The 26686-nt window shown below is 43.1% G+C and overlaps 1 protein-coding gene across 1 annotated transcript in view; it reads left to right on the top strand.

Annotated features, from left to right (window-relative positions):
- Window positions 1-26686, top strand: part of LOC124605995 (fibronectin type 3 and ankyrin repeat domains protein 1) — a 104158-nt gene that overhangs the window by 44709 nt on the left and 32763 nt on the right. The window contains exon 3 of the mRNA XM_047137958.1: window positions 1184-1311. Within this exon, the coding sequence (XP_046993914.1) occupies window positions 1184-1311 (128 nt within the window). The remainder of the gene's footprint in view (window positions 1-1183; window positions 1312-26686) is intronic.

Below are 26686 nucleotides of genomic sequence, written 5' to 3'. Positions count from 1 at the left end.
ACAGTGGAAAATTCGTATGGAGCGGTGTAGAGACCGAGGAGGAGAGTACATTGAAGGAGATAACACGAAATTGTAAATAAATGTTTTTTCCAGCATCAGTCCGGTTTTTTTCTAGCCGCACCTCGTAGAGACAATCTCATGAATCCATGGACCTTGCTGGTTAGCAGGAGACCGCTCAAGCTCGTGGAGGCTCTGTAGTGGTGTGGGGCGTGTGCAATTGGAGTGATATGGAACCTCTGATGCGCCGAGATACGTACGTAAGCATCCTGTCTGATCACCTGCATCCATTCATATCCATTGTGCATCCGTCGGACTTGGGTAATTGCAGCAGGACAATGCGACACCCCAAACGTCCATAATCGCTACAGTGTGTCTCTAGGAACACTCTTCTGAGTTTAAACACTTTCGCTGGCCACCAAACTCCACAGAAATTAACATTATTCAGCATATCTGAGATGCCTTGCAACGTGCTGTTCAGAAGAGATCTCTACCCCGTCGTAATCTTTCAGATTTATGGACAGCCCTGCAGGATTATTGGTGTCAGTTCCCTCCAACACTACTTCAGACATTAGTCGAGTCCATGCCACCTCGTGTTGCGGCATTTGTGCATGCTCGAGGGGGCCCTGCACGATATTAGGCGGGTGTACCAGTTCTCTTTGGCTCTTTAGTGTACTTTAACAAACATAACTTCCATTTCTTCTGTTGCTGTATTCATGTTTGGACTGATTAGAAAACCAGTCTCATTTGCAAAAAGAACTAATTCTGGTTGTTGTTTATAAGACAGACAGTCTGTTACATAATGTATGATAATCAACAGTGGACATATGAGTGAACCTTACGGAAACCTGTAAGTGATTTCTCCCCAGTCAGAAGAATCTCCTCTGGTTACATTGGTTTAATTTTTAAGTACAATATTCTACATTCTTTTGGTTATATATGACTTTATCCATTGGTTGGCTATTTCATGAAACCATAAAGACCTCAGTTTATCTAGGAGGATATTGTGATTTACATAATCTAATGCCTTAGGAAGGGCACAGGAAATACCAACTGGTGATATTTTGTTATTTAATGCTTGTAAAATATAGCGCATTAAACATTATTCGCTTGAGATTTTTGGAAAACAATAGTAGGACACGGCAGTGACTGCAGCAGACTGAGTAGCCTATTGGTGTGTACGCAGGAGCGGGTGCACGCCGCTACACTACGCCGTCGACGCCTCCCAGCTGGACGTGGTCCGCCTGGCTCTCGACAGTGGCGCAGACATCGATGCTCGCGACAACCAAGGCTGGACACCCCTGATGCGTGGAGGTCAGTAGTGACGGGCCCTACAGTGCAGCACACCGCTGTCCACCCCTTGTTCACACTTGACTGGTCAAAAGATTTGAATATTATCACTGATAGTCTGTGTTGAGCAAAGTACAACGCAAATACACGATGATGTTTGGGGAATCAGGAGTAGAGTCAGTCGGCGTTAACAACCACACACGGTATTTCATCTGGGTACCAGCCTGACATTTTCGGGCGAACCGTTCCCGGACAGTAGCAATCAACTGGATAACGCTTGGACACCCAATATTCCTCGATTTGCTTCCAGATGCCAGCAACGACGAGTGACATCCCACCGGATTGCTCGTGTTCATAAAACACTCGGCTTACTGGGACGTGATGTTAAAATGACGTGTCACTCAATGCGACTGTGGCAGTCAATAACTTTGGAAACGCCATATTGTTTTCATCGCATTTCGTTGCTTTAGTATTATAACTGTGTTATGGTGGTATGCCTTTTCAAGGCAACGGCGCATTGAAGATTTATCACAGACACATCGCCCTTGGTAAGATTTCTTATAATTAATTGCCAGTTAATGACGCAACGGCGGTAAAAGCCTTCAGGAGGTCCTAAAACGTGTGATAATTTTGTTTAGAGTTTCATGTGTTCTCTGTGTTATTATGGTCACAGATGTCGAGTTACAGAGTCGAAGGAATGAGATTCGCGTTCTGCTAGATGCAATTTCTTTTTTCTTTTCATATTCGGATTTGTAACAGATTCTGAGGCCAGCAGTGACATTTGTGTTCTTGCTTGTCACAAATATTTGGCCATCTTTTCGAATATGTCGCAAATTCCGCTCTCTCATGAGAAAAAAGCGTGTCAGTGTCACGCTCAGATTACTCTAAATGTTCTGCTGGTCATGTACATGTCATTTTCAGGGTCACTTCCGAGTAAGCAGAGCACGTCACGAAAGCAAACCCCTTCCTTCTCCCACCGACCCAGAAGCGTGAATTTCTGTCACCGATTGCGTTGCCTGTTTTAGTGTGGTCAGTTTTCCAATTACAATCATGACTCATGAGCGAATCGCGATAATATACTGTTAGATGTGGGTAGTTGATGAAAATTTTAGATGGCTGACGTAAAGATGTCTGGTATGTGCCCAAATGAAATATCATGTGTAAGAGTAAACTGTGACTGGCCGCACTCCTGATACGTCATCGAGTGTTTAGTACATCATAAAAATTTCCACATTCACAACACAATTGCAATCAATACCTTACAAAAAAATCTTCTGTATGCAACCTTGATAACCAAATAGCAAATCCAGCCTGGCGTCTAGCTACTCAGCTATTTAGCCAAATACACTGTTATTTAATATGTTTACAAACTACGCAATTATTTGATATTTCTACAGTGATGTTTTGATACTTAGCTGTCATCATTCTTTGTTACATATTGGCAATCCAAACAATACAAACATATAAAGGTGCGTATTTATTTCCTTTCTTCTTCTTCTACTAGTGACTGGCCGTCTTGAATGTAAGTGACCATCATATCTATAGTACTTTTACCTATTGAAAAAGTCCTTGTTCTTAAGTTTCTGAATCAAGTTGCTCATAACGGTCAATCATGGGGCACTTTAAGTGGCTTTTATGGGGTTTATCATTAGAGATTAGTAACTAATAGAGACTAGGGATTAACATGTGAACAAATAACCAGTCAATTGTTGCGCCCCAGAATGATATTCCGGACAGACGTGAAAAAAATTATTGAAGTTTTCCCCTTCTGGCGCCAGCGCAAGAGCTGTAGCCAAGGTAGGCTAGTACGCAATATCTTGAGTGCAATGGCAACGAGGAGAACTGCCGATATCGCATGTTGCATGGGCGCACTACCGAGCTAATTGGCACACTCCACCCACGCTCGATGGCCAAGGTGCCCATGCAGCAGTGTGATCTCATCGATAAGGGAGCATAAAGTCATTATGTAGACTATGCGCAATAAAATAACAACGTGTAAGTCATACAGTTTTTCAGCAGACAAACGCTGCAGATATAACCAACTTGAAAGAGGTGTTTGGACACCTTGACATGGTGTATAGTGTTGCTGGATCCAGAAAAATAGACCATATTCGGTTGTTCTTGCCACACGATAATGTCATCGGCATAGATTTACCAGTACAATTGTGGCTTTTAAAGCCCAGTTCTCAGTTTGCAACTACCAAATCACATACGCTACTGGCCATTAAAATTGCTACACCACGAAGATGACGTGCTACATACGCGAAATTTAACCGACAGGAAGAGGATGCTGTGATATGCAAATGATTAGCTTTTCAGAGCATTCACACAAGGTTGGCGCCGGTGGCGACACCTACAACGTGCTGACATGAGGAAAGTTTCCAACCGATTTCTCACACACAAACAGCAGTTGACCGGCGTTGCCTGGTGAAACGTTGTTGTGATGCCTCGTTTAAGGAGGAGAAATGCGTACCATCACGTTTCCGACTTTGATAAAGGTCGGATGGTAGCCTATCGCGATTGCGGTTCATCGTATCGCGACATTGCTGCACGCGTTGGTCGAGATCCAATGACTGTTAGCAGAATATGGAATCGGTGGGTTCAGGAGGGTAATACGGAACGCCGTGCTGGATCCCAAAGGCCTCGTATCACTAGCAGTCCAGATGACAGGCAACTTATCCGCATGGCTGTAACGGATCGTGCAGCCACGTCTCGATCCCTGAATCAATAGATGGGAACGTTTGCAAGACAACAACCATCTGCACGAACAGTTCGACGACGTTTGCAGCAACATGGACCATCAGCTTGGAGACCATGGCTGCGGTTACCCTTGACGCTGCATCACAGACAGGAGCGCTTGCGATGGTGTACTCAACGACGAACCTGGGTGCACGAATGGAAAAACGTCATTTTTTCGGATGAATTCAGGTTCTGTTTACTGCATTATGATGGACGCATCCGTGTTTGGCGACATCGTGGTGAACGCACATTGGAAGCGTGTATTCGTCATCCCCATACTGGCGTATCACCCGGCTTGATGGTATGCGATGCTATTGGTTACACGTCTCGGTCACCTCTTGTCCGCATTGACGGCACTTTGAACAGTGGACGATACATTTCAGATGTGTTAAGACCCGTGGCTCTACCCTTCATTCGATACCTGCGAAACCCTACATTTCAGCAGGATAATGCACGTCCGCATGTCGCAGGTCCTGTACGGGCCTTTCTGGACACAGAAAATGTTCGACTGCTGTCCTGGCCAGCACATTCTCCAGATCTCTCACCAACTGAAAACGTCTGGCCAATGGTGGCCGAGCAACTGGCTCGTCACAATACGCCAGTCACTACTCTTGATGAACTGTGGTATCTTGTTGAAGCTGCATGGGCAGCTGTACCTGTACACGCCATCCAAGCTCTGTCTGACTCAATGCCCAAGCGTATCAATGCCTTTATTACGGCCAGAGGTGGTTGTTCTGGATACTGATTTCTCAGGATCTATGCACCCAAATTGCGCGAAAATGTAATCACATGTCAGTTCTGATATAAAATATTTGTCCAATGAATACCCGTTTGTCATTTGCATTTCATCTTGGTGTAGCAATTTTAATGGCCAGCAGTGTAGTTCCTTCTTTTGATATCAGTTGCTAGTTTTTCACATGTGGAATTATATAAAAAAAAAGTGGTTGCTGTGGCTTGGAGGCTTCACTTCTTTGAACTGACAGACAAATGTCTGTTTCTTGGAGATAATTCTCCTTCCACTTTGATCTTTTATGCAACAGCCAGCCCAGCCTCAAGGACTTGGCAGCCATGGGCTGCCACCGCCTCGTCTTCCCCTCTGCTGATGATAAGACTTGGATGCCTCCTATTCAAGCCCCCTGGAGGCCTAGCCGGTAATACCTGGCGAGCTACCAGACAACCATCACCCTGGGGTTACAGTAGCTCCCAGCCCCCGCGCTGCATCTATGAGCAGACACCGGTGCTGCTGGCCGTTCTCTCATTGACAGGCCATGCCGTATCTCTGCACGACTACGGCCTCCTCGTGCGGAGATGGTGCATGCCTCTCCGGCGTGCCGTCTACATGTCAGTGAGAGCAATCTGGTAACCTGCTAGCCATGCTACCGGTCACTTGGACAATACAGCAACGTCCGCAGAGTGTCTGGTCAGCAAGCTCCTGAGATGTATGCTGAGTGTGGAGTTACATCACTGCAGTTGGCAAAACTATGAGGTGCGCAGGTGTCAGAGCACACTGGCTTTGTGCGAGTATCACCTGCTCGCCTGGCTACTTACAACCGCGAAAGAAGAAAACTATGTATCCATATACAATAAACATATATTTTGTTAAAAATGTCTCAGAAGTGCCTTCAGACATTCAATAAATCCTCACCGCTGCACTACGCACCATTCCATCATCGCAGTTGTAGAGGCCATGACACTGGCCCTCTATATAACGAATAAATGACTACAGGTAGTTGCCGCACGGGATTAGCCGAGCGGTCTGAGGCGCTGCAGTCATGGACTGTGCGGCTGGCCCCGGGGGAGGTTCGAGTCCTCCCTCGGGCATGGGTGTGTTTCTTCGTCCTTAGGATAATTTAGGTTAAGTAGTGCGTAAGCTTAGGGACTGATGACCTTAGCAGTTAAGTCCCATAAGATTTCACACACATTTGAACATTTGAACTACAGATAGTTCCTTCTTTTGACATCAGTTGCTAGTTTTTCACATGTGGAATTATAAAAAAAATGTGGTAGCTGTGGCTTGGAGGCTTCACTTCTTCGAAATGACAGACGAATGTCTGTTTCTTGGAGATAATTCTCTTTGTGGACATAGAATTTCAGTTGTTGTGTTAGGTTTCTGACACATGCGGACTGGGAAATTTCTAATTTGACGATTGTCTTATGGTGTCTGGCCTGCTAACTGGCGTTTCAGGAACAGGCAGACAGTAGGTGACTTAGTCTTTCCATTTCTGAAGGATGATCTTCGCAATATGGAAAGGTCAAAACTTTGAACCTGAGGAGAGGCGAAGGGTAACACCCATGAAAATTTCACATGCTTATTACTGGTGTTATAAGATGGTGGGCATGTGTGAGCTCTGAGTACCATGTTCTTGAGCAATGTACTGTGATAGCCTTGCATTGTTTCAACCTCTCGTCATCTGAGAAGTCTTCCAGCAACAGTGCTGGTCAGCAAATGTATCTTTTGTTACAGTAGCTACAAAGTTTCTATTACGTAAACATACAAAGAAAATTATTCCTTCCATGATGCTACTTATTGCTATTGGTCGACTGTTGCATTGTGTTTAATTCTGGAATGCCCTTTGGCCCAGAGAGGTTGCACTCCTTTCTGCTGATTACTGGATGAATTAGCTAGATAAATATGTAATTTAGTTCATGTACATCACGGAGGTAATAGTTCGTATTTAAGTTCCAGGACTGATGTTCTTGTGTTTCGAGAGCTCTCCGGGCATCTGTTAGGATCATAATTTCGTTGATAAGATAACCAGAGAAAACATTGGTCGTCCCTTATGTCGGCATGGTAGCTCTAGGGGACTGGCCAACCTCTGTAATAAAAATAAATAAATAAAACAAACTGAGTGAAGTTCTCACCGATTGAATTTGATAGATGTCATGTGAGATTAACACAGAACTACTGAAGAGAAAACGATAAAGAAACATGCCGAAAGAACTAAGCAAAAAATAAGTGGACAGCGTGGCTGACTTATATGCTGAGAACCTAGGATCTACTCAGAGTACTGCCAGGAATTTTTCTTCGGTGGGAGGACAAGAAAGGGGTTCATTCAGCCTCGCGATGTCAGTTGAGGAGCAGGTTGAATAAGAAGTAACGCCTCCAAGGTCTGCAAAGCCGACAACGTCTGGGAGAGCAGTGTGCTAACCACACACTCCTCCATATCACATGCGAATGGTACCATTGGCTGAGGATGACACGGTGGTCGGCCAGTCCCGATTGTTCCGAATGGGCCAGGAGCTTTGCTTATAAGAGCACACAGGTCGTTTTCGAGCGCTGTAGATGGTCCAGAACTGCTACCATGCAGTGTTGTGACCTTCCTACGGTGATGTAAATCATGACAGTCAAGTGGGTTTGTACCCTACGCGCCAGTCATTTGTATGGAATTAGTGCAGGAAAAAATTAGTCACCGTTAAGATGTGGCAGAACAAAGCTGTCGAGTTTGGTCACGTCCACGACCACATCGTGAATGAAGTTGTCACATTTGTTGGTGTATCAACGTGAACTGTCCAACATGTCTTCAAGGAATTATATACCACTTGCGTCTATGAAAAAAGATCTTAATCGAAAGGGACTCGAGATGAGTATCACTACTTGTCATTGGCACGCAACAGGGATTTCTGCTGACAGTCAACGCACGTACATCTCAACCAGACGGCGAGCGTACATTGCGAAGGGAATTGCATGCAGTGAACGTTTGGTGTCGGGTCCTCACACGGTGTCATTTCTCACATTGATACAAAGGACTGCACGTCTTTGTAATTTTTCCTTCTATCTATGTAATTATGTAGTTCTCAATTCGTTCGAGCAATGAATCATTCATAGTAGGAAACGCAGTCATAGCTCAGTCACTCAAAATGATTCAGAAATTTTACTTGTTAGAATGAAATCAGGCGATGATTCTTCTTCTCTGCAGGCTCGTGCTTTGCGGCAGTCTGCTAATCTGTACAAATAAAATGCCTCGTAATTTTGAGAGCGTTGTATAATGAGTCGGTAAACCTCAGACCAAGCGGATATTTGGCTTTGATGAAGTTTAACCTTCCGAAGAAGTAATGGAGCTCTTGGATTATTAAATGCAGCTTCGTATCCAGTCTTTCGGAAGTTCCCTTCTGATTAACAACTACGCAATATATCGATGAATATCATTAGTTCTCAAATGTCAAATACACATCTTTTGTATGAAGGAGCAATATATATATATTTCCCTTTTAATCGTACAATTTCGTATCAGTTATCTTTTGTCATAAATCTCAATATTCAGATTACAGTTCTTCAAACAATGCTCAGGCTAATCGGCACGAAGACAATCCCGGAAGCTTTTTTCTAACAACCACCAGAGAGAGTACTACAAAGATTACTTATGCGCTCATGGCATAGTTATTGTATGAAACTACTTTGCGCGTGGATTCTGCGAGTATGAAGATAGAAAAGTAGTAAACGTCATTAAAGAGTAGAATTGTATCAGAATAATTCATCGAATATAAAGAGATATTACATCTTCACCGCCGAATATGGACTGTAGATGACTATAGGCATATTGTGTGGTCCAGCAAGTTGCGATTTTGCCTTTTTTTCACATGATGCAAGCATCGACAGCACCGTCGACGCGATGTGGCGTTGAACCCGCAGTATGCGAGGTCTGTCTAAAAAGTATCAGCCGGTCGCGGTGGTCTCGCGGTTCTAGGCGCTCAGTCCGGAACCGCGCGACTGCTACGGTCGCAGGTTCGAATCCTGCCTCGGGCATGGATGTGTGTGATGTCCTTAGGTTAGTTAGGTTTAAGTAGTTCTAAGTTCTAGGGGACTGATGACCTAAGATGTTAAGTCCCATAGTGCTCAGAGCCATTTTTTTTAAAAAAAAGTATCCTAGCTTTGATTTTCCCACTCAAAATAGAGACAATAGAGCGGCACTACTGTACACAGTAAAGGAAGAGACCTTTATGTGCATGCGTGAATTTTCCCCGCCTTCCAGAGCGTCAGTCGCTGCCTATCGATCGCTGAGTGAGGTTCTACACAACGTGTTCGTCGGATCACCGATTCTCTCAAGATGACTGAACGTGTTGAGCAAAGATACTGCATCAGATTTTGTCAAAAGCTTGGTGATTCTCAAAGCGAAACAATTCGAAGATTCAGTAGGTGTTTGGAGAAGATGCGATGGGTGTAACACAAATTAAGGAGCGGTTCAACCGATTCGTAAATGGCCGCACATTAGCAGAGAGTGTCCAGCGTTCTGGCAGGCCCCAAACTACTCTGTTGTTGAGAGGGTGCAAAATTTGGCGATAGCAGTTCGTCGTTTGACCATGCGGGAGATTGCCCAAAAGGTTGGAATGAGTAAAAATTCTGCACATACAATTTTACGTGATGATTTGAACATGCACCGAGTGGCTGCGAAATTCGTGCCCGAGTTGTTGTCGCCGGAACACAAAGACCTCCGATTTGACGTTGCACAGGACCTTCTGGACACCACCAACACTGATCCTGGGTTTCTGAACACCGTGATAACTGGAGATGTGTCATGGGTGTACGGTACGACACAAAAACAAAAAGACAGTTGTCGCAATGGAACCATCCCGAGTCTCCAAGGCCGAAGAAAGTGCGGCGGGAGCGAAGCAAAATCAAGGTGATGCTGACTGTCTCCTTTGATGCCCGTGGAACTGTGCATCACGAATATGCACCGGAAGGACAAACAGTGACAAAGGAGTACTATCAAGATGTTCTCCGGCGACTCCGTGACGCAGTTCGGCGCAAAAGACCAGACATGCGGACAGCGAAAAACTGGCAACTGCATTACGACAACAACCCCGCACATTAATCCCACTTGATCCAAAATTTATTTGTCAAACATGGATTTACAGCCATTGACCAACCTCCCTACTCTCCAGTCATGGCTCCTTGCGACTTCTGGTTGTTTCCAAAATTGAAGACGCCACTGAAAGGATCCCGTTTTGAGAGTAGAGAAGAGATAATGCGGAACATGACGACGGAGCTGAAAACCATTCCAAAAGAAGACTTCCAGGGGTGTTTCTGGCAGTGGAAGGATCGGTGGGCTAAGTGTGTGCAAGCACAACGGTCCTACTTTGAAGGGGATTAGGGTCCCAACCCCGTCAAGTATTCTAAATATTATTTCTGGCCAAAGGTCGGATGCTTTTTAGACAGGCCTCGTATAGAAGGTTTAATCCATGCCGTAGGTGGTTCTGTGATGTTCTCGCAGTGTTTGCTGTACAATGACTTAGACCCACTCATTCAGGTTACCGATGGAAGGCATTGGGATTTTAATTTCAACATTTTAGGTTGACCTTTCTTCTTGCTGAATCGTACGCCAAGGACACTCCCGCCTTCCAAGATGACAACGACTATAAATGACTGCATGCATATATTCCTGGTTTGACTAATCCTCAGGCTTCTTATCACACCTAGACAGGCCCGCTAAATCAGATTAGATTAGATTAGATTTTCGTTCCATAGATCCGTGCTGAGGAGATCCTCGTGGATGTGGAACATGTCAATTTTTTTAAAGTTGAAATAACAATACTAATAACAATACTAATAGTATGAATATATACAATACATCATTTGTTTCTATTAAAAAATTCGTCAATGGAGTAGAAGGAGTTGGCCACTAGTAAGTCTTTCAGGCTCCTTTTAAACTGATATTTATTTGTAACTAAATTTTTTATGTTTGCTGGCAAATTATTGAAGATGAGTGTTCCTGAGTAGTGGACCCCTTTTTGAACTAAAGTAAATGCTTTTAAGTCCTTGTGCAGATCATTTTTGTTCCTGATATTGTATGTATGAACTGAGCTGTTTGTTGGAATAAGAGATATATTATTTAGGACAAATTTCATTAAGGAGTAAATATACTGAGAGGCAGTAGTTAGTATACCCAGTTCTTTGAAGAGGTTTCTACAGGCCGTCTGTGAGTTTACTCCACAAATAATACATATTACACGCTTTTGGACTCTGAAAACTTTTGTTTGACTTGAAGAGTCACCCCAAAATATTATACCATATGACATTATGGAATGGAAGTAGGCAAGGTATGCAAGCTTTTTCATTTTTATGTCACCTATGACTGCTAACACTTGAATTGCAAATACAAATTTGTTAAGGCGTTTCTGCAGTTCTGTGGGGTGCTCCTCCCAACTGAATTTATTATCAAGTTGCAATCCCAGGAATTTTAGACTGTCAACCTCTTCCATCTGCTCTTCTTCATACTTTATGCATGTGCTGGATGGAAACCTCTTACAGGTTCTGACTTGCATATAGTGAGTCTTTTTGAAGTTTAATGTCAGTGAGTTGACTTTAAACCATTTATTAATATCCATGAAAATATCATTAGCAGATCTTTCTAGAACTACACTCGACATACTATTTATTGCAATACTTGTGTCATCTGTAAACAAAACAAACTCTGCTTCTGGCAGTGTAACTGATGAGAGATCATTAATGTACACAAGAAAATGCAATGGCCCTAAGATGGACCCTTGTGGGACACCACATGTAATTTCTTCCCATTCTGATGATGACTGATGACTTCATTCACTAGTCCCTTGCACTGACACCCTTTGTTTCCTGTTAGCGAGGTATGACTTGAACCATTTTGCAACACTGACCGTGACACCCAATCTGAATCTCATAGCCGGCCATGGTGGTCTAGCGGTTCTAGGCGCTCAGTCCGGAACCGCGCGACTGCTACGGTCTCAGGTTCGAATCCTGCCTCGGGCATGGATGTGTGTGATGTCCTTAGGTTAGTTAGGTTTAAGTAGTTCTAAGTTCTAGGGGACTGATGACCATAGATGTTAAGTCCCATAGTGCTCAGAGCCATTTTTTTTTCAATCTCATAGAAAATGTCTGGAACTATTTGAACAGCAGATGAAACGTAGCAGTCAACATCCTCGAAGTATGGTAGCTCTGCATGATCTCATCAGCGATGGGCGGCTTCAGCTGGTTATGACATACCTAGGTAAACTTGTTGACTCTCTTTCTCGCCGACTGGAAACCATTATCAAGGTCAGAGGTGATGTTACACGGTATTAATATGACGTGCCGCGTGGGTGTCTAACTTTTTTCTGGGGTGCTTATTATAAAATTCGTATGTTAATGTCTCTCTTATTGCTAGACGTTCGATGGAAAGCCGACAGTAGTAGTTACACTGTTTAGGATTTAACAGATTTCTGCCGCTGTGTACCTCCGTGCGTTTTCTAAACTGTCCTGGAGACGATAGCATTGGTCCATGTGACGTCCTCCTGAGCGACATAGGCATATGTGACGCTACCCGTGGAACAATTTTGTCTCGTAACTGTCGATCGCTACTTCGTTGTGTCATTGTTGCTACTAGATATTAAAACACTAGTTAGAGTTCCGCTTTACAGGAGGTACGTATGTGAGACAGATCGGAGTGCAACAGCTATGGGAAGAGAGAGTTGGTTATCGGGTCACATACGTAGGCACGTCAACCAAACGCTTGACCTGTTATGGGCGGCATTTCTGAAGTGTAGGAGGTGAACGAATCCGCTGTACAAAACTCGAGCAAGTTGTCACAGAAGTAAGACAATGGACTCGCGTGCGGAAGGGCAGCAGTTCAAATCCCTTTTCTATCTTAATGTCCTTACATTTTATTAATACACTGGGAGAAAGTTTCTTTCTAGTTCATAACTGTAAACAGTGAGTCGTTTTTAGAGTCTACTTATGATGAATTGAATGCAGATAAGTGAATTTTAATCTCCATGACAAGTTCATCAGCAATTGCTATTTACCTCTAAATAATTGTCTCCAAATAAATGTGCATCTCGAAACGTAACTGTTGAAAAGTAATTAATATACATAAGGTAGCGGCTCTTAAGAGCAACCTTCGTGGGCAAGGTACGTAGTTAATTCCCAAGAAGATGACGCTTGATAACTTCTTTCACGGCCTAACGATGTTGTACGGGATGTTCAAAAAGTCTCTGCGCAGTGCCGTATAATTGTTAGCCGCGCGTGCCGTATCATTGCTCGCCTGCCTGGGTTACTTCCCTTGAAGTGGACTCTCCCAACATTCCAATTTGTAAGTAATAATGAATATTCAATAAATTAATATCTTGTATTTCACTGATGTGAGTTTCTTTTCGGTATATTGACTGCAGCATACAGCACGCGCAGCTAACAATCATACGGCACTGGGGAGAGACTTTCTGAACACCCCGTACATGCCCTGTGGTCTGCAGGTAGCGTCTTCGACAACTAATTCAAAAGTTCTGGATCTCACGTTCGATCCCTGCAACCGCTTAAATTTTGAGTAAAAAAACATTAGCAATAGCGGTCGAAGCCTTAAAGCATAAAGAGTCACCCTCATACTGCGAAAGGCCTTATCAAAGATGGCGGAGAGGCTGACAGAGTTTTAGGGCAACCTCCTGCCCTTGGACGGGGAAACCGCCCCAGAAAGACAGAAGAATCAGTAACGATCAACGGCATGGTGATGTAGAAGGCAATGGAAACCACTCCAGTAAATACGCATGACGTTTACCCACACGACATTTCGTCTATAATTATAAAAGTGGCATGATAATCTCTCCGTTAGAAAAAGATTCAGTATTAGTCTCTCATTCGGATCTTCGGGAGGGGACTGCCAACGGGGAGGTAACTGTGAGAAAAAGATGAAAAGCCAACGAAGGAGTAACATTCTACGACTCGGAGGGTGAAATGTCAGGAGTTTGAAGGTGGGACTGAAGCTCAAAAAATCTGAAGAGGGAAATGCAACATCACAATCTAGATACAGTGAGTCATCAGTGAAGTGAATGGAAAGAAGATACAGATTTCTGCTCCAGCGAATAAACGGTAATATCAACAGCAGAAGAATATGATATAACGGAAGTAGGATTCGTTGTGAATAAGGAAGTTGAGCAGAGAGTGAATTGAAACTTGGCTGTGGCTAAGCCATGTCTCCGCAATATCCTTTCTTTCAGGAGTGCTAGTTCTGCAAGGTTCGCAGGAGAGCTTCTGTAAAGTTTGGAAGGTAGGAGACGAGGTACTGGCAGAAGTGAAGCTGTGAGGACGGGGCGTGAGTCGTGCTTGGGTAGCTCAGTTGGTAGAGCACTTGCCCGCGAAAGGCAAAGGTACCGAGTTCGAGTCTCGGTCCGGCACACAGTTTTAATATGCCAGGAAGTTTCATATCAGCGAATACTCCGCTGTAGAGTGAAAATTTCATTCTAGAGAGAGTGAATTACTGTGAACGTTTCAGTGATAAGGTTGTCCTCATCAGAATCGATAGCAAACCAACGTCAACAACAGTAGTTCAGGTATACATTCTGATATGACAAGCAGAAGATGAAGACATAAAGCATGTGGAGATATTGAACAGATAATTCAGTATGTAAAGGGAGATGATAATTTAATAATCATTGGGGATTGGAACGCAGTTACAGAGGAAGGAATAGGAGACAGAGTTGCAAGAGAACATTAGCTTAGGTATACGTGTGACAGAAGAGAGTGATTGATTGAGCTCTGAAATAAATTTCAGCTACTGACAGCGAATACATAGTTAAAAATCACAAGGGGAGGGGGTATACTTGTAAAACGCCAGGAGACACGGGAAGGTTCCGTCTGTGTTATTCATAGTCAGACAGAGATTGCCAAACCAGATGTTGGACTGTAAGGCATACACCGGAGCAGATATAGCCTCGATTCACAATTTGGTAACGTTGAAGAGTAACCTGGAATTAAAGCGAATTGTCCGGAAAATCAGTGTCGGAAGAAGGGGGATAAAGAAGTATTGAAGAACGATGAAGTGTCAAAGGATGAAGATATGCGATAATGAATATCAGTACGCAGGTCAGCTGAAGAGGAAATGGGCAGCAATAAAATGGGCATCACAGAAGTTGGACCGACGAATATATATAGAAGAAAGGTAACTGCAAAGGAACCTTGGGTAATAGATGGAATGCTTAAACTGACTGACGAAAGAAGCAACTACAAGAACGTTCAGAACAAGACAGGAATAGAGCAACATAGGTAGCATAGGAAGCGTAGGCGAAATGGATGAAGGAAAAATATGAAAAAATCGGAAAAGAAATGGTGGTCAACAGATATGATTCAGGGTATAGAAAAGTAAAAAACAACTTTCGGTGAAATTAAAGCAAGGGCGGCAGCTCTGAGAGTGCCTTCCATTGGTGGAAACAGATGAGAGAGCAGATAGGTGTAAAGAGCACATCAAAAGCTTCTACTTGAGCTAGCACTTGTCTGATGACATGATAGGAGAAGGAATGGGGATCGAGGTGGAAGACATAATGGATTCAGTATTAGAGCCAGGGTTCAGCAGACCCTTGAGTGACTTGCAACCAACTAAGATAGAACTTGTATGGATATGGTGTCCGTTCTTTCGGACATGTCCGAAAGAACAGATCTGCAGCCATCTGGAACGAAATTATAATTATATATTAATATCTTCAGCTGCTAAGGGAGGTTGATATATATCAACAGAGACAAGTGAAAATGTGCGCTCCGCCCAGGACTCGAACCGGGGATCTCCTGCTTACATAGCAGACGCTCTATCCATCTGAGCCGCCGAGGGCACAAAGAAGAGCGCGACTGCGACGGAAATGACCTTCCTCTTCTGTGCGGATATACACACATTACCAGAACTCTTACGGGACTTGGTAAGAATGTCTTCCACTAGTAACGAGTGTGTTGGGTAGGGACACTACGAATGTGGTGTGTGAACATATAAAGTGAGAATGTGGGTCTCGCGGGAAGCGTGCGCGAGATAGTCCCTACAGTCGCACTATTCTCTCTGCCCTCGGTGGCTCAGATGGATAGAGCGTCTGCGATGTAAGCAGGAGGTCCCGGTCGGGGCAGACATTTTCACCCGTCCCCGTTGATATATATCAACGCCCGTCAGCAGCTGAAGATATTAAAATATAATTCTAATATCGTTTTAATTAAGATAGAAGGTTGTGTTGTTGTTGTGGTCTTCAGTCCTGAGACTGGTTTGATGCAGCTCTCCATGCTACTCTATCCTGTGCAAGCTTCTTCATCTCAATATCCTTCTGAATCTGCTTAGTGTATTCATCTCTTGGTCTCCCACTACGTTTTTTACCCTCCACGCTGCCCTCCAGTACCAAATTGGTGATCCCTTGATGCCTCAGAACATGTGCTACCAACCGATCCCTTCTTCTAGACAAGTTGTGCCACAAACTCCTCTTCTCCCCAATTCTATTCAATACCTCCTGATTAGTTATGTGATCTACCCATCTAATCTTCAGCATTCTTCTGTAGCACCACATTTCGAAAGCTTCTATTCTCTTCTTGTCCAAACTATTTATCGTCCATGTTTCACTTCCATACATGGCTACACTCCATACAAATACTTTCAGAAACGACTTCCTGACACTTAAATCTATACTCGATGTTAACAAATTTCTTTTCTTCAGAAACGCTTTCCTTGCCATTGCCAGTCTACACTTTATATCCTCTCTACTTCGACCATCATCAGTTATTTTGCTCCCCAAATAGCAAAACTCATTTACTACTTTAAGTGTCCCATTTACTAATCTAATTCCCTCAGCATCACCCGATTTAATTCTACTGCATTCCATTATCCTCGTTTTGCTTTTGTTGATGTTCATCTTATACCCTCCTTTCAAGACACTGTCCATTCCGTTCAACTGCTCTTCCAAGTCCTTTGCCGTCTCTGATAGAATTACAATGTCATCGGCAAACCTCAAAGTTTTTATTTCTTCTCCATGGATTTTAGTACCTACTCCGAACTTTACTTTTGTTTCCTTTACTGCTTGCTCAGTATACATATTGAATAGCATCGGGGAGAGACACTGTCCATTCCGTTCAACTGCTCTTCCAAGTCCTTTGCCGTCTCTGACAGAATTACAATGTCATCGGCAAACCTCAAAGTTTTTATTTCTTCTCCATGGATTTTAGTACCTACTCCGAACTTTACTTTTGTTTCCTTTACTGCTTGCTCAGTATACAGATTGAATAGCATCGGGGAGAGGCTACAACCCTGTCTCACTCCCTTCCCAACCACTGCTTCCCTTTCATGTCTCTCGACTCTTATAACTGCCATCTGGTTTCTGTACAAATTGTAAATAGCCTTTCGCTCCCTGTATTTTACCCCTGCCACCTTCAGAATTTGAAAGATAGAAGGTATAGATATTATTATTTCGGAATTTCTGAAGTCATTGGGGGAAGTGGCAACCAAATGGTTATTCAAGTTGATGTGTAGAACAATGGGACAGGAGACATACTGTAAAACTTTCAGAAAGATATCAATCTCACAAGAGGCCACCCATCAGTTACATCACGTGGTAAGGACAAGGTAAGGGGTCATCGAAGTGTGACATCATATGACATGGGAGAGGGGGGGCAGGGGGACGAGTCATAAGCTTCGTGACGTTACATGCACAGAGTTTTGTTTTATGTTATAACTCTAAACTTCAACTCTAACAAAAAACGTTAAAACACTACCAATTCTAATACATTTTTACTGGGGTTTAAATTTGTTTGTATCATTTTTTTGGCATGTGGCAACTGTGTGATGTGACTGTTGTTCACACCCAGTGTGGAGTCCGCGCAAAATACCGTGACCGGTAGATGCGCAGTCAGCAGAGCACTTGTGGGAAGATCGATAGTGGTGTGGTTTACAGGCAGGTGCTACAGGGGAAATGCCAAGTTCTGAAGGGGAAGTGCTGTTCTAAACTGAAGCTCACAGTTTTTGTAGACATTGCGTGAGGTCCCTCCACACCCACACTTGCATATTGACCATTCAAGAACATCTGTTACTTCTGGTTTGGCTAGTATCTAAAACAAAATTCCACCGAAAACGCAGCGATTTATTTTTACTTGGCTTGTTAACCATATGTAACTTTCAGAGAGGCGTCATGAGTGGCGAATTTTGAGTAAAACCTACACATTTCTGTAGTTGCCATATTAAAATTTCCTTTTATTGCCAAAGCACAGCGGAGTTTACAAAGTGCCACCACACTAACAAGTTGTGTAGACACAGCGGTTTATTACGTTTATTAAGTGAGGAACCAAGGAAAAGTATGGTCATTAGCTTATGAAAAAGCACATCCTCAGTAGAAAAATAAACGTGTAATGTCTTCAGTTATGTTCCCAAACCCACAGCATTTCTCGTTTCACCAGCTATCGATGGCCACCAAACATTAAATTCTCTCATTAAAAAAGTCTGTAATTAGTGAAATAACACAGTAGGCAATGAAGTTCTACAAAATAAACATATGGCAAAATACTCGGCTCTTTGTGCGCTAACATTTGCCAAAATCTCTTTTTGGTATCTCAAATCGTTCATGACGTATGAGGAATATTGTGGACATTTCAGTCTGGTTTTATCTCTGGTGCGGCGCGATCGGAAATGTGTGTGCTACATCACATGAATTTTCTCGAGATTGGTGACAGATTGAGACTTCCATCGACGTCTAAAGAAAAATTCGATACATCAGCTAAATTTCAAAAGCATCTCTGGTGCGGTGCGATCGGAAATGTGTGTGCTACATCACATGAATTTTCTCGAGATTGGTGACAGATTGAGACTTCCATCGACGTCTAAAGAAAAATTCGATACATCAGCTAAATTTCAAAAGCAGCAAGATACACTAGTGGCCATTAAAATTGCTACACCAAGAAGAAATGTAGATGATAAATGGGTATTCATTGGACAAATATATTATACTAGAACTGACATGTGATTACATTTGCACGCAATTTGGGTGCATAGATTCTGAGAAAGCAGTACCCAGAACACCCCCCTCTGGCCGTAATAACGACCATGATACGCCTGGGCATTGAGTCAAACAGAGCTTGGATGGCGTGTACAGGTACACCTGCCCATGCAACTTCAACACGATACCACAGTTCATCAAGAGTAGTGACTGGCGTATTGTGACGAGCCAGTTGCTCGGCCACCATTGGCCAGACGTTTTCAATTGGTGAGAGATCTGGAGAATGTGCTGGCCAGGGCAGCTGTCGAACATGTTCTGTATCCAGAAAGGCCCGTACAGGACCTGCAACATGCGGTAGTGCATTATCCTACTGGAATTTAGGGTTTCTGACGGTTCGAATGAAGGGTAGAACCACGGGTCGTAACACCTCTGAAGTGTCCATTGTTCAAAGTGCCGTCAATGCGAACATGAGGTGACCGAGACGTGTAATCAGTGGCACCCCATACCATCACGCTTCCAATGTGCGTTCACCGCGATGTCGCCAAAACGGACACGACCATCATGATGCTGTAAACACAACCTGGATTCATCCGAAAAAATGACGTTTTGCCTTTCGTATACCCAGGTTCGTCGTTGAGTACACCATCGCAAGCGCTCCTGTCTGTGATGCAGCGTCAAGGGTAACCGCAGCCATGGTCTCCGAGGTGATAGTCCATGCTGCTGCAGACGTCGTCGAACTGTTCGTGCAGATGGTTGTTGTCTTGCAAATGTTCCATCTGTTGACTCAGGGATCAAGACGTGGCTGCACGATCCGTTTCAGCCATGCGGATAAGATGCCTGTCATCTCGACCGCTAGTGATAAGAGGTCGTTGGGATCCAGCACGTCGTTCCGTATTACCCTCCTGAACCCACTGATTCCATATTCTGCTAACAGTCATTGGATCTCGACCAATGCGAGCAGCAATGTCGCGATACGATAAACCGCAATCGCGATAGGCTACAATCCGTCCTGTATCAAAGTCGGAAACGGGATGGTACGAATTTCTCCTCCTTACACGTGGCATCACAACAACGTTTCACCAGGCAACGTCGGTCAACTGCTGTTTGTGTATGAGAAATCGGTTGGAAACTTTCCTCATGTTAGCACGTTGTAGGTGTCGCCACCGGCGCCAACCTTGTGTGAATGCTCTGAAAAGCTAATCATTTGCATATCACAGCATCTTCTTCCTGTCGGTTAAATTTCGCGTCTGTAGCACGTCATCTTCGTGGTGTGGCAATTTTAATGGCCTGTAGTGTATTATGTAATATCCACCAAACGCAAAATAATAGCGATCCCTATTTTTCATTGCAAACTTGTTAGAATTTATCGCAGTGTCTTACTTCCATGTAAATATTGTGATTTTGTTGGGCCTTCCTGCAGTCTCTTTCTTGCTAAGTAATGTTTCCTGATGTTCAAAGTCGTTTCGTACAATTTACTAATGTTCCCTTCTCTGTTCATATTACATACTGACGAAATGCAGAAAGAAACGTTTGGGCCAAATGTTCAAAATGGTTCAAATGGCTCTGAGCACTATGGGACTTAACATCTGAGGTCATCAGTCCCCTAGAACTTAGAACTACTTAAACCTAACTAATCTAAGGACATCAAACACATCCATGCCCGAGGCAGGCTTCGAATCTGCGACCGTAGCAGTCGCGCGATTCCGGACTGAAGGGCCTAGAACCGCTCGGCCACCGAGGCCGGCGTCAAATGTTCAAATGTGTTTGAATTCTTAAGGGACCAAACTGCTTAGGTCATCGGTCCCTAGACTTACACACTACTTAAACTAACTTATGCTAAGAACAACACGCACCCATGCCCGAGGGAGGACTCGAACCTCCGGCGGGAGGGACTGCGCAGTCCGTGACATGGCGCCTCAAACGGCGCGGCCACTCCGGCCAGTTTTAGTTTTAGCACCTCGTATCAATTATCTAACGCTCAATCTGTACAAAAGCTTAAAAAGGTTACTACACTGTCAAACCTCGCACCGTAAATATCATCCCCTAAGGAGAGACGATGGCAGTAAAAAAAAAGTAAATAAATAAATAAAAGTATAAAAAATAAAATAAAAAATTCTTTTTTACTACTAAAAATTAATTTGAATATTCCTCTTCAAGCCAAGCTTTTATCTATCATTCTACTCGTCCTAAAAGCGTAGTTGTTACTTTTCTTATACGTGCTTGCAGAGGAAGTGGGCGGAAGAGCAGAATGGAAGTGACAGCGTCTGGTGAGTTCTTGGCGTTTTCTCGCCCTCAAGTTGAGTATTTCCTTACATTATACTTCTAGCGGGTGTGTAAATGTTGGCTACACTGTTTTCTATAAGAAATGAAGCACTAAGGGCGTCAGACACCCCATGTTCGTTATTGTTAGTTTTGAAGTACAGTATTTTATTCTCGCGCGTATTTGCAGTAATACAAGTAATACCCCTTGTGTAAAGCGTTCTTTTGGTTAGGATGCCGCGTTTTAATAATCATGTGTATAAGAAGAGGAAGAACATAAGGAAAAGAAAATTAACAGCGATACCAAGCTGCGATGCTGTAATTATGGAAACAATGAGTTCTGCTGCTAACAGTAAGTAACTACACGGCTCACCGTTGCCCAGAGACATCTTATAGCAAGAATGTGACTCTTGGAGCTGACAGACCTTGTCCATAAGTGACAGACAATGATAACATGGATAACTGGACTGTTGTCTTGTGTTCTGCTTGGAAAGTGTTTTGCGCAAAATGTGCACGAGTGTAGGAAAGCACAGAGCACTTAAGGTTAGCTTGTGAGACGAAGCTAATCTGTACATGTTGCAAGTACTAAGTAACCTATAATTCACGTAGTAGTCTTTGTGGTGAAGAAGGACGATGTAAAGCGCACGATGTGAATGTTCGACTTGTTTATGGTCTACCATTGGAAAAGGATCTGCTGCTGTTAATCTCTTTTGTGGTATGATGAACTTGCCATCACCTCCAGGCAAAATAGGGTACTTCTGTGAACTGATAGGATGCTCTAGTGAAGATGTGACTGTGAAAACCATGTAGATATCAATGAAGGAATCTGTAGAAATGGATGATGACTCTAGGGACTTGGCAGTGACATTAGACGGTTCTTAGCAAAAGAGGAGCCCTAAGTCTCTAAATTCGGTTGTAACTGTTACTAGTGGCGATAGTACAAAAATGATAAACGTTGGCCGGCTGAAGTGGCCGAGCGGTCGCAGGCTCGAATCCTGCCTCGGGCATGGATGTGTGTGATGTTCTTAGGTTAGTTAGGTTTGACTAGTTCTAAGTTCTAGGGGACTGATGACCTCAGAAGTTAAGTCCCATAGTGCTCAGAGCCATTTGATAGACGTTGTGATATTTTCAAAACTTTGTAGGTGAAAAATAAAATTAAGGGAGAGCGCGACAATACTTGTAAGGCCAATGTTAATGGATTAAGTGGGCAATGGAAGTGGAATGAGTGAAACAATTTATTTGCGATCAATGCTCAGATACAATGTTAGGTACAAACACTATCTTGGCGATGGTGACTCTAAAAGTTTCAAGACTATAGAGGAACTGAAACCATATGGAAAGGAATTTAAAATTGAAAAATGTGAATGCTATGGGCACATGCAAAAGCGCTTGGGAGCACGGCTTCGATGGCTCAAGCAAACTTTGGGTTCAAGTATGTTCAGTGACGGCAAATTAATAGGAGGGCGAGACGAACATACTGATGAGGCGACTGAACGTCTACTGAGGTAATATGGGTACGCGATAAGACAAAATACTACTAACACAGGTGATACGAGGAATGCGATGTGGGCGTTGTTCCTTCATATTGCCTCTTCCGCTGAATGCCCTCCATGGATAGTCTGTGCCCAAAAGATTCCTAGCGCAAATATAACGCCAAAAAGGACTATGATCACAAGCAATCTTTGCCCGCAGCTGTGACAGACACAATTTAACTGATTTTTCATGACAGCACAGCCATAACTGTTACAGAAGTACCTTCACGGAAAACGCAGAATTCTAATGAGAACGTTAACAATATAAATTAGTTATTGATTCCTAAAAGTGTTTTGTGGGTATCAAAAAAATGCACTTTGGCATTTACGATGCAACAGAAGTCTACAACCAAGGGAACAGATTGAAGTGTGACGTATTGAAAGCATTAAGATTTCCAGCCGGAGTGAACACTGTCTGAGCGCTTAGAAGAGAGGATAGGAAGGGCAGAAAGAAGAGATAGGGACATAAAATAAGATGAACAACTGAACAGAACAGAAGAATAAAGAGGAAACTTTTGGAAGATGAAGAAGAATATCTTGACATTCCATTCTATAGTGCAGGAATGTACTGAGAAACTTTGGACACCATTTTCCGTAAATTATATATTTTTTGAACTTAAGGAACATTTTCTCAATAACCACTCAAGATAGGCAGATGAAACTTATATACAGGGTGTTTCATAATTCATCTTATACAGTTCTACAGCTTGTTGAGGAGATTCAGCAGGTCAAGTTTTATGTAGGAACCCATGTCCAGAAACGTCATCCAAGACATCACCACACACACACACACACACACACACACACACACACACACACACACACAGACGTGATACTATTACAAACTCGTGTACTGATACTATTGTTGCTAAGAGTGTAGGGTAGGCAACTTTCAGAGGTAGTAGTATGGACCAAAACAAGGAAAAAAATCCAGTAAAGAAGGGCTATAAAATACATACCTCAGGAGCACTTGTTCACCTTCGCTACTGTGAAACCCATCTCCACCATTGAACAAGTGCTCATAGCTCTTAAGCTATGCATGTTAGAGGCGATGTTTACCAGACATCTTTTCTTCTTTTGGTCTATACTACCACCTCTGAAAGTTGCCTCTCCTATAGTCTTTGCAACAATAGTACCAGTACATGTATTCCACTGCCAGAGGTATCAGAACGATTTTCGGTTATACGTTTCGACTCGTTCGTTCCCAGTATAGGACCCGTACCTCAAATTGATACTTTTATCCTTTTCCATCACCCTAAAACGTTTGCAACATCACAACAGACTCACCCTCTGTATACATACATTTGCAGGCGCTGGCGCCTATAATTTTGACGCTCTGTAGCGCTGTTGGATGACGTTTCCGGACATGGGTTCTTACGTAAAACTTGATGTACTAAGTCCCCTCTACAACCTCTAGAAGGATGTAACATGAATCGTGAAACACCCTCGTGCTCTTTGTGGTCAAAATTACAGTTTACCACAGCCATTTGACAGTATGTTCAGCAGTGTATGAGTAACTTAGTTAAATATAGCCTTTTTTTTTAAAAAAAAGGGTTGGTAACAAAAAATTATTTAAAGGAAACCATAAAAGATAATTAAATATCCTAACTTCAAGACTGAACCCTTGTATATGTTGACAAATTTTCAAATTAATAGAAGTAATAGTTTTCCTGTAAACGTTCCTCAGATTTTATCATTTCGACATGGGACAGGAGAGGCATCTCCGGCTTCCGTTAAGTGTATATACTACGACTGCATAATAAACACGTCGTATCCATTGAGAAGCAAAGGAGGACAGTTGAAATTTGCATCCTACGCCCGCCGAACAGGCGTAACAATTCAGTTAATCAGTTTGAAGGAAGCCGGAATATGTCATGTGTGTTGACTTGTAGCAAGTGCACCCTGAGCCATTTGTATTAAAATCTTAAATCTATTTCGTCATTTAGTACGAAAGAAACACGAGATGCCCCCCCCCCTCTCCCCCCAAATTCTTCATCCTCTTCCCAGCTCAGAACCTGGTTACATTCTTGAGCAACAGCGTATTTCGTAAAGACGACTATCGCAAGATGTAATAATAACCAACAACAACCTATACTGAAACTTAAATTGCTAGATTCAATCCGAAGAAATGAAAGACTAGATTAAGTAGATTAATAATTCACTCCAAGCAAAAAAAGTGCAGTTACTTGCTTCTTGTTAATGATGAAAACGAACCACAGACATTCGCAAGACAGTGACGAAAATTTGGACGGACAGTTAGTCAGGATGTAGTGGCCATTCCGAAAACAGAGACGATGCAGTACAGCGAAGCATTCTCCCAACGAACTGTGCAGCTACCGTCGACGGCCGTGTCCCAGTAACAAGCACTGTCCGCATGCAGCGCCACGCCGGCCGCCCGTGGTACTATGCAGCACGTTACTGCGTACTTGTATGGCCGGCGCAACCGCAGTAATCCCGCCAGGCACGCTTCGAAGATGTCCGTCGACCACTTCCGAAGCTTGCACTCCTGGAAGGTGCAGCCGCCGATGCTGAACTCGATCGCGTCTTGCACGATTGCGCTCACGCGGTCGCAGTCGAAGCCGACCTCGTCGTCGACGACCACTTCGCCGTCGACATCAGTATCTGCGTCGCCAGACGCAAAGGGTGCTGCACGTCCTGCATTCGCCATACGCGTCGGCTTACTGCCTTTTACGTCGTAACTGGAATTTCTTATTATTTGTCGGCATTCTTACACCTTTAGAACAGGCGCAAATGACGTACTGCTAACGCCACACTTAGAGCATGTCAACACAAAACCTTTGGCATATTTTCGCTGACGTCAAAGATAAGCAACACTCTGAAAACTGTCAAAGAGAAACGCTGTTTTCTCAAATACGAATTTTACGTAGGAGTGTTAGGTGCCTTCACGTGGGATTACTTGAGCACCGTGTCCCTTGCGATGTACCACTTAAGAAAATTCCAGGAAGGAAATAGTATTTTACACGAAATATGTATTGTTGATCCTCGTTATGGAGTTGCATGTGTTACAGATAAGTATGTAGTCTTTCGTACGGTGCATGGTTGACGTGCTATGACAAATCTTATTGATCTAACTATAATACGTGACGTTTTACCTTGAAAGTAGGGAGCCTTCTTATTAAAATTTACAGATGAGATGCCAGTGTTTATACTGTACGTAATAGCCTATACCGAACTTTAAAATTCATAGACATTGTTTTTTCATTCTATATCGTATTGCATTTTCTACCACTGTTACATCAGCGTTTGAATTTTGTGTGTTTGTGATAGTGTTCTAAAAAGTAATGGCAGCATCCAATTTATTTTCATTGTCAAAGCTGAAGGACGGGAAATAACAACAATATATAATCCATTCGAATTTATGCCGAGACGTTGTTATGATACGTCATGAACAAATTCAAATACGTGGTTGTATATTACATTAATAACAGGGATAGTGAATATAGACAAGAAGTATATATATCGGAAAACTTGCCATACTGTGCGCTGAAATTGATATTTTAAGAAAAACTGTCGACGATTTGTATGTAGTTCACAAATAATCCGGAAGAGGTGCTACCATAATCTTGTTCATCGTTGTCAACTTACTACCGTCTCGATTAGTACCCAAGTTTAGCCATGGATCTATTCTATCGCATCTGGTTCATGCATGCAATACGAAATAATACATTTTGAGTTTTTATAAAAGCAATTAAAGAACAAGTTTTTTGATTCAAATCGTCTTATTGTTTTTCAAAATATCAGCCTTAAAATTTGTACTCTCTATGGAGCAAACAGAACAATTCTTGAAAACATTTTTCCACTGTGATGTTGTTATCACAAACACGTAGTTTTTAAAGATTTCAGCGGCTTCGTGTGATAATGAAATTAGCTGTGCTCCCATTTTCTTGCCAGCCGGTGTGGCCGTGCGGTTCTAGGCGCTTCAGTCTGGAACCGTGTGACCGCTACGGTCGCAGGTTCGAATCCTGCCTCGGGCATGGATGTGTGTGATGTCCTTAAGTTAGTTAGGTTTAAGTAGTTCTAAGTTCTACGGGACTGATGACCACAGATATTAAGTCCCATGGTGCTCAGAGCCATTTGAACCATTAGAACCCATTTTCTTGTTTGACACAAAGAAAATAAAGATATCATTAGGGGTTGATAAATCACCCGAATACGGGCAGCAAGACAGTAATTCGACGTTC

Source organism: Schistocerca americana, chromosome 3 (genome assembly GCF_021461395.2).
Source record: "Schistocerca americana isolate TAMUIC-IGC-003095 chromosome 3, iqSchAmer2.1, whole genome shotgun sequence".
Taxonomy (NCBI): domain Eukaryota; kingdom Metazoa; phylum Arthropoda; class Insecta; order Orthoptera; family Acrididae; genus Schistocerca; species Schistocerca americana.
The sequence above is the reverse complement of the archived record's forward strand: the minus strand, read 5'-3'. Positions and strand labels throughout refer to the sequence as shown.